Source organism: Musca vetustissima, unplaced genomic scaffold (genome assembly GCF_032173495.1).
Source record: "Musca vetustissima isolate MV318-11 ecotype Yass unplaced genomic scaffold, APGP_CSIRO_Mvet_v1 utg20932, whole genome shotgun sequence".
Taxonomy (NCBI): domain Eukaryota; kingdom Metazoa; phylum Arthropoda; class Insecta; order Diptera; family Muscidae; genus Musca; species Musca vetustissima.
In genome coordinates, this window is record NW_026887098.1 from 25633 (window position 1) to 34865 (window position 9233).

At 37.3% G+C, this 9233-nt stretch overlaps 1 protein-coding gene across 1 annotated transcript; it reads left to right on the forward strand.

The window, feature by feature from the left end:
• The first annotated feature begins 1411 nt into the window (after window positions 1-1411).
• LOC133334659 (uncharacterized) lies at window positions 1412-4477 on the forward strand. Its single transcript, XM_061542990.1, has 3 exons — window positions 1412-1505; window positions 1604-2008; window positions 4464-4477. The coding sequence occupies exons 1-3, from the start codon at window positions 1412-1414 to the stop codon at window positions 4475-4477; spliced, it is 513 nt and encodes a 170-aa protein (XP_061398974.1).
• Window positions 4478-9233: the final 4756 nt, after the last annotated feature.

Below are 9233 nucleotides of genomic sequence, written 5' to 3' on the forward strand. Positions count from 1 at the left end.
GGACCCTGATTTTTGTGTGAAAAATTACAACATTTTTATTCTGTAGAGTATATATTTACCTCTGGAGGATATGGACCCGAGAAGTTGATAGTATATCCAACAGGAGTAGTTGACCTTTAAATTTTTACCAATTATATTGTCGTATGTACTCGGATGCGGGTGTTACACTTAAATATTTACAGGTGCTTACGTATTCATATATTATTAAGTAACCCATTAACACACTTGAAGGGCGAAAATATAGCGCTGATCGCTTTGAATTTGCCCATGAGGATCCAGGTATGGTCAAGGACAACGCCGATAATTTTCGGCGATGAACATATAATAATTTTGGGTTGCAGTGGACCGAGAACTTAATTTTTTCGTGTTTTTTTCGAGCCGATCTATAGGCCGCAATTTAAAGCCGAACATCAAAACAAAACCAACGGTAAAGGGAATCTGGACAAGTAATCAGAAGGGCTGTACTGAATATCGGTAATATTTGTTGACCAAACTCAGAATATAGAACCACACAAAGTTAGATTTTCGTCCAACTATACTGCTCCGCTCACAGGTTTAAAAATATTTTGTCATGGTCTACAAAGATTCCCCTCAGCTTGTCTATAAAGACTTCCTTAAGTTCGTATATAAAGACTCCCTTAAGCTAGTCTACAAAGACTCTCTTCAGCTTGTAAATTACTTCCATTCAGCTCGTCTAAGAGACTTCTTCAGCTGGTCTATAAAGACTCATTTCAGGTCGTTTATAAAGACCGTCTATAAAGATTCCCGTCAGTTACTCCGTAGAGTCTCCTTTATCTCGTCTATAGAGACACCATTTAGCTCTTCTATAAAGACTCACATTTTCGAATTTATAGAGACCATATATTTATTCGAACTGATATTAGTGGACACCATACTGTCTTCCGAGTTAATTGCGTCACCTATAAAACTGTTCCGTTATAATTCCCACAACTTCAGTACACGTTTATTGTTAATGTAGGTTCTAAAAATACCACTAATATTTGCCCCCATTTTAAAAATACAAACAACAACCATTACCGGTACAAATGTACTTAAGTTCGTTTATTTGTAACCGCTAAGAGGCTTTGATAACGAAGAATTTGCACCTTGATAACCTAATAGTAGGTGTTAAAATAAAAGTACCGAACTCCTAGTTTTCCGACGCAAAATAAATTTGCAAAAACACATTGATTGGTCATTATTTTGAATTAAACTGTCCGATTAGATTATTATTTGGCGGTAGAAGTCGTCGGTGCAGAAGTACTTCAGTCAATCGAATTTTAATATAAATTGTCTAGCGGTTTTCAGTGGGAACTCAAAACCAACACATCAGCCTTGAAAGCAACAAGTGAAAGCTTTTAAAAAGAGTACACAAAATTATTTCAATTAAAAATTCAATTTTTTTAAAAAAATGCACGGTTTAACTAAAATTTCACAATTTGCCCATGTCATCATTTTGGTGATTACAGTGCAAGGAATTGCAGCAGAAACTCCCGTTCGTCAATGTAGGTTTTATATCTAAAAATATAATTTAAAAAAAATAACTTTTTATTACTTCGGAATTTTTATTATTTATGTTATTCTTCTCTCTTTCAATTTCCAGGTGCCAACAATGCCCCTCTACCCTTATCAGTTGAAGTGGATAGCTGTTCGGATATGCCTTGCGATTTTGTCAAAGGTTCCGAATCACAAATGATTATACAATTTGTTGCCACCCGTAATAATATGCTGAATCTGAAGGCGATGGTGAAATTCACTACATTGGGTATACAAATCCCCTTTGAAATGGATGCGGAACGTAGTGATGTTTGTAAAAATCTACTATATGGTGCCTATTGTCCTCTGTATAAAGATGAAGATGTTACCTATCATTTGGCATTGCCTATTGAACAACATAATCCCGATGTACCCACCAAGGTGGAAGTATCGATTGTCGATAGCTTAGATGGTGGTGTTCTGTCGTGTTTTGTCGTCGACGGCAGATTTAAGAAATCTTTAATAAATCCACGCCTTATTGGGAGCCTTGAAAAAATTCTTTAATAAATCCACGCCTCAGTTGGCCCTTGAAAAAATTCTTTAATAAATCCACGCCTCAGTTGGCCCTTGAAAAAATTCTTTAATAAATCCACGCCTCAGTTGGCCCTTGAAAAAAATTCTTTAATAAATCCACGCCTCAGTTGGCCCTTGAAAAAAATTCTTTAATAAATCCACGCCTCAGTTGGCCCTTGAAAAATATTCTTTAATAAATCCACGCCTTAGTTGGCCCTTGAAAAATATTCTTTAATAAATCCACGCCTCAGTTGGCCCTTGAAAAAATTCTTTAATAAATCCACGCCTCAGTTGGCCCTTGAAAAAAATTCTTTAATAAATCTTTAATAAATAATAAATCCACTCCTCAGTTGGCCCTTGAAAAATATTCTTTAATAAATCCACGCCTCAGTTGGCCCTTGAAAAAAATTCTTTAATAAATCCACGCCTTATTGGGAGCCTTACAAAAATTTTTAATAAATCCACGCCTTATGGGGAGCCTTGAAAAAAATTCTTTAATAAATCCACGCCTTATTGGGAGCCCATAAAAAATATTTATGGTTTACTGCCTTGACTATAAAGAATCCTCTTAGCTCGTAATAAAGAAGCCGTTTATGAAAGATTAGCTTCAGTTCGTTTATAAAAAAAATCTCTATCTTGTCCGTCTACAAAGACTCCTTCAGCAGGTCTTCTATAAAGACTTCATCCAGGTAGTCTTTAAAGAGTACTTTCAGTTCGCCTATAAAGACTCCCGCCAGCTCGTGTTTAACGACTCCCTTCAGCTCTACTACATAAAGACTCCTTTCAGCTCGTCTATAGAGTCAGTCTATAAAGACTTCCTTTAGCTCCTCTGCAAAAACCTTCACCTTGTTTAAAAAGGTCGTCTATAAAGACTCCCTTCAGCTCGTCTATAGAGACTCCCTTCAGCTCGCCTATAGAGACTCCCTTCAGCTCGTCTATAGAGACTCCCTTCAGCTCGTCTATAGAGACTCCCTTCAGCTCGTCTATAGACTCCCTTCAGCTCGTCTATAGAGACTCCCTTCAGCTCGTCTATAGAGACTCCCTTCAGCTCGTCTATAGAGACTCCCTTCAGCTCGTCTATAGAGACTCCCTTCAGCTCGTCTATAGAGACTCCCTTCAGCTCGTCTATAGAGACTCCCTTCAGCTCGTCTATAGAGACTCCCTTCAGCTCGTCTATAGAGACTCCCTTCAGCTCGTCTATAGAGACTCCCTTCAGCTCGTCTATAGAGACTCCCTTCAGCTCGTCTATAGAGACTCCCTTCAGCTCGTCTATAGAGACTCCCTTCAGCTCGTCTATAGAGACTCCCTTCAGCTCGTCTATAGAGACTCCCTTCAGCTCGTCTATAGAGACTGCCTTCAGCTCGTCTATAGAGACTGCCTTCAGCTCGTCTATAGAGACTGCCTTCAGCTCGTCTATAGAGACTCCCTTCAGCTCGTCTATAAAGACTCCCCTCAGCTCAGACTCCCTTCAGCTCGTCTATAGAGACTCTCCCCCGACGCTCGTCTATAAAGACTCCCCTAAGCTCGTCTATAAAGACTCCCTTCAGCTCGTCCATAGAGACTCCCTCCCCTTCTTCTAATCTTCCCTTCACTTTTTTTTAATTATCAAATATTGCAACTTGTTATATTATAATTAAAAAAAATCATAAAACGAATATATCCATAAGCTAAAGTGGGTCCAATTTCCATCACGTTAGCATGCAAGTGCGATTATGACTAAGTTCAGCTAAGAAAGCCACACGCATTTCCTCCTACGCAAAGGACAAACGTTTAAAAGAAATAATAATACAAACCTGCCGAACGCACAATTACCACACACATACTCAACAACAACACATTGTATACGGGTGCTTTTACCAGTTACCCCAGGACTAGTGCGTACACGCTCTCACTCCCGCTCACAATTAATCTACGCACCGTCGCAATATTATGTTAGCCGTAATTTTCTGCGTCATTTAATTAAGCTGTTTCAACGCCTCCCCTCTTCCATTACAACCGGCAACAGAGGGATATAAATCATTGAGGGAATTCAACCTTACCATTTGAAGGTAGGTTGAAATCGATGCGTTGACAGACGGTTGATACATTACCGTCATGTCTGATGTCAGTTGTCTATCAAAACATATATTGCAGTTGTTGTTTCTTTGTTGTTCACCAACTGTCAATAGCTGTCAAATTAACATTTGAGTGAATTAGCCGGAATTAGCAGCGAGTGTAAATGAAAATAGTCGTTGTTACTTCTGTTTTATTGTGACCGAATAGGTTGAGGAGGATTAATTAATATTAAATGGTATTTTTATTTAGGCTACCGAAAATTATTAATGTGATGAGATTTATGAGAAGTTTACTGATATTGTTTTCTTTAATAGTTACCTTTTTTGATTTGATAATTTTCTTAATTTTTGTAATTAAAGCGTGTTATGGATAATTGTTGAAATTTTTTGATTTGCGGCAAACTGTCACCTTGTCTGAATCCTCGTTCGGTATTAAAGGGCTCAGAAAGGTCCTTTCCGACTTTAACTGCTGATCTTGTGCCAGATTAAGTTATTCTGTATAGCCGAATTAATTTTGCAGGAATGCCGAACGTAGACATGGCTTTAAACACCTCTGAGCGGATAGGGATGTCGAATGCGGCTTTATAGTCGACGAATAGGTGGAATGTGTCGATGTGTTTTTCGTTGGTTTTTCCAGGATTTGGCGCAGAGCGAAAATCTGGTCAATGGTGGAATTACCAGGTCTGAAGTCGCATTGGTATGGTCCAATAAAGTCATTGACCATTGGCTTCAGTCGTTCACACAGCACACTGGATATCACTTTATATGCGATGGGAAGGATACTTATTCCTCTATAGTTGGCACATATCGTCTTGTCTTTTTTGTGTGCACGGGACACAGGAATGCTGAGGTTCCAATTGTTAGACATGCTGGTAACCCATCGTCACCTGCTGCTTTATTATTCTTCAGCCGATTGATTGCTATTCTGACCTCATCTTGGCTAAGTGGTATACACTCTATACCGTCATCTCTTAATGGTTTTGGGGTATCTGCTCCACCGCCACTATTTGATACCAGAAGCTTTTCAAAACGCTCCTTCCAGATCATCAACATGCTGTCTGTATCTATCACCAGGTTTTCTTCTTCATATCTACAGGAGGATGTGCCTGTACCAAAGCCTTCAGTTTGGTGTTTTACTCGTTGGTAAAATTTCCTGACTTCATTCTGACTCCTGTACATCTCGATTTGCACACGTTGACGTTTTTCTTGTTCTTTCTTCTTTTTTCTGAAAATACGTTTCTCCATCGCATTACGTGTTGCTACTGTCTGCAGGGTTGTCCTGTATACTGCGTTTTCCACATCAGTAACATTACGATACTCCTGATCGTACCATGGGTTTCTTGATTGTAATTTTAGGTACCCAAGTGTTGCTTGCTGTAGTTTGTAGGGAGTGGGTAATCCTTTGCCATTGTGCTTCTATACTATTATGGGGACAAGAAGTGCTTTCGTCAAGCAGCTGTGTAAATTGAGCGAAGTAGGCCTCGGCTACCTGTTGTTGTTTTGCAGCTTTTCGACGTCGAGTTTCCGTGTTGTGTTAGATCGCACCTTTCCTGCAACATTACGATGAGTGCGAACCTTGGCTGCTACAAGGTAGTGGTCCAAATTGATATTCGCTCCTCGGATCGATCGAACGTCTAATATATTGTATGTAGCAATACCAACAACAACGTTATGTGCATTCGTCACAAAGTGACGACACATAGCAGTAGGAAATGTATTGTAGTTGTCTGTAAATGCCTTGTTGACCACGAAGTCAGGCGCCAACGAAACGAAATTCTCATTGGGGTCGTATCGCTGGTAACGTAAGAACTTCGAATTGTCACAAGAGACATTTGGGTTTGAAAGGTTTTTTGTAAAGAAGCTATTAATAGCTTCTGGGGAGAATATCCCAACAAAAAACTAAGGGAACTGATGAGGATCAGTGACGAGATCGAAACTATAGTCTTCCCTGCCTTACCCCTCGGCGGACAATGCCATACATTCCTCACTAATAAATAGTTGTTTTTTATAAAAACAACAAACTGGGATTAAGCCTGACTATTTTGCAAAAACAAAATACAAATGGTATCCCAAATAACCCGCCAAACACTACTGAATTTATATAAGAATTATGATTTTATCATAGAGGTTTCGGATTTAACGTTGATAAAATTTTATAAAATATTGACCATTTGTGAGGGGGGTACCGGAAGGAGTGGACTACTTTGTTCCATCTTCAGAATCGGTATAGTGTTGGTAAAGAGGTTGTGCAAGGTTTGGTTGAAATATGACATTCCATTAGCCTGATATTGCATTTATAAATATTGAAAATTTTTTCGTGGGGGAGGTAACAGAAGGAGTGGACCCAATGGGTCCCATCTTTGGACTTAATATAGATAATGGGTTCTGTAAAGTTTGGTTCATATCGGACATTCCATTCGCCTGATATCGGAATATTGAAAATGTTGATAATTTGTGGGGAAGGTACCAGAAGGATTGGACCAATGGTTCCCATCTTCGGACTTGATCTAGGGTTGGCAAAGATAATAGGTTATGCAAGGTTTGGTTGAAATCTGATATTTCATTCGTCGTATATTGCATTTATAAATATTGACAATGTTGATTGTGATGAAGATACCAGAAGGAGTGGACCACTGGGTCCCATCTTCCTATTTGATCTAGGCTTGGTAAGATAATAGATTGTACAAAGTTTCGTTAAAATAGGATATTGCATTCGCCTGATATTGGATTTAAAAATATTAAAAATGTTGACCCTCTGTGGGGAGGTACCACAAAGAGTGGACCAATGGGTCCCATCTCCATACTTTATCTAGGCTTTAAGTTTCGTTAAAATCGAATAGTCCGTTTGAATTTTACTATGAAATTTATTTTTAGCATAATTTTGTCCATTTTGTTTGGGAGGTACCAGAAGGAGTGTACCGATATTCCCCATCATTGAACTTAAACTAAGTTTGGTATTCAATATTCAATATGAATATTTATTCAAATGTGCAAAGTTAGGGTGAAATCGATTATTCCCTTCGAGAGTTATCGTGCGCACCAGCAAGCCAGACAACGGACGGACATGCCTCCATTATTCGGTATTTTTGCGATTGTAGGCGCATTTTTTAAATAAATGTCTCTAATTTTATTCAAATTCGCTTCAAATATTTCTACCAAGATTTTATCTATCTATTTTATTTAAAGTTTTCCGGCCGAACTGCAAGAATCAAATACTTAATGTTTTATAAAAAAATATATTTTAATAACTTTTTCACAAAATGTAATCACAAAAATTTGGTGTGAAAATTGCTATTATTACGTTTCTCTCAAAAATTCAAAAATAAAGCAAAATACCTATTGTCGAAGACAAACTTATTTTTAAGACACTACAATATCAACAAAACACACATATTCCCCACATAAACACTCGCACATATGACAAATCTCTTGAAAGCCATAACACATCGAACAAGTAGATTTCTTTATTTTCAAGAGGAAGGACACCTTCCACCGTCAAACTAACCGAACCTACTCACCTTCTTCCAAGTGGAAGAAAAAAAACATCTTGCCAGCAGGCGGGTGACAACACTAACAATAGTGTAATTATAGAGTACAATAGTTTTGTGTGTGTTGGTTACCCACACTCTCACATCGCTCCTGTGTGGCAAGGACTTATAGACTTATAGAAAACAGCAGCAACAAAAACAACAACATTGCAGAAAAACTATGAAATATTGAAGAACAAAAATCTATACAAAACAACAACAACGACAACAAACACATGTCTTTATTCTGTTTTTTTTTCTTTTCGTTTTATAACTGCAAAAGTATGAGCATACACACATACATATGTGACAATGTCCTTTAACGAATGTTATGTGTGTAAAATGTACATACATACATACACATTCATATGTAAGTATGTGTTGCATGTTGATGTATTATCAACCGTTTTTTTGCTACTGCCTGGGGTCGTCCTTGATGTCTGCCACTACCATTCCGGGCTGACTGACTACCACATGTTTTTCTTTCGTTTTTTTGAGTTCATACTTTTGGTAGGTCGCTTGGGTGGAGAGGGGGTAACAATTTGCCACCCAATGCTTTAAGCCGATTGTTGTCTTTTCAATGATTTTCTGTTTTTTTTTTGTCCATACGATTTATTTTCACTACTCAGACGATTACTTCGATGTGCCATTGTGGTGTTGCATGTTTGTCTATTTTGAGAGGTCCTGTGCTTCTTCTGTCATTGCTATTGTTGTTGGTTTTTTATGTTGTGTTGCATTAATATTTTTCAATATTATATTGAATTTTTCATTATCTGTCCCATATGACGCATTTCCTACTTTTTTCGTTGTTTACCTGTTAATACTTATCCATGAAATATGTAATACAGTATTTGGGTGAAATATTAATACAGATAAATGTTTTGGAGGTAATAAAGAAACGATTACTCAATGACCTTGTTTAAAAATGGAATGAAAGAACACATTCTCAAAGAGCGTGGGCACAAAAAATCCGAGTTGCACAACTATACGTCAGAATGAGGAAAACGCCAGTTATATGACATTGTTTATCCCGCAAGGAAATTTAATACCAATTTACAGACACACAGGTTAAAATTCTCTAGGTTCATGTCCAAATTTAAATCTATGTATATTGGCAATTTTTCCCAAAAATGGCGTTCATCCATCAACTACATGGAATGCCAAATACCAGTCACTTTGAATGGGACAAGACCTTTATTTTATTAGATCTCCCGTATAAAGTGGCGGAAAAAATAAATACTACTCCTAAAAAATGCTAAATTAAAGTAGAGTTTGGCTAATCTTTGTCGTTCCTTTTTAAAAACAAAACTAGTTTTGTAATATATTTTCGACTCCAAAATATTTCCTTTGAATGTCTATTTGTTTTTTCGCAAAAATGAAAAAAAAAGAATTTGATTTCAATTAATTTCTTTTAAGGGGAAAAAATTTAAAATTTAATTTGGTATTTGATTTAATTTGAACCTACACTAATTCAAAAATGTCTCTATAAATTTTCAAGTGAAAATCTCAACAATTTTTGAAGATATAGCCGATTTATTGTGTTAGCATCAAGTGAGGGCTTCTCAAACTTTAAACGCGTTTTTCTCCAAACAGCGTTTTTGCA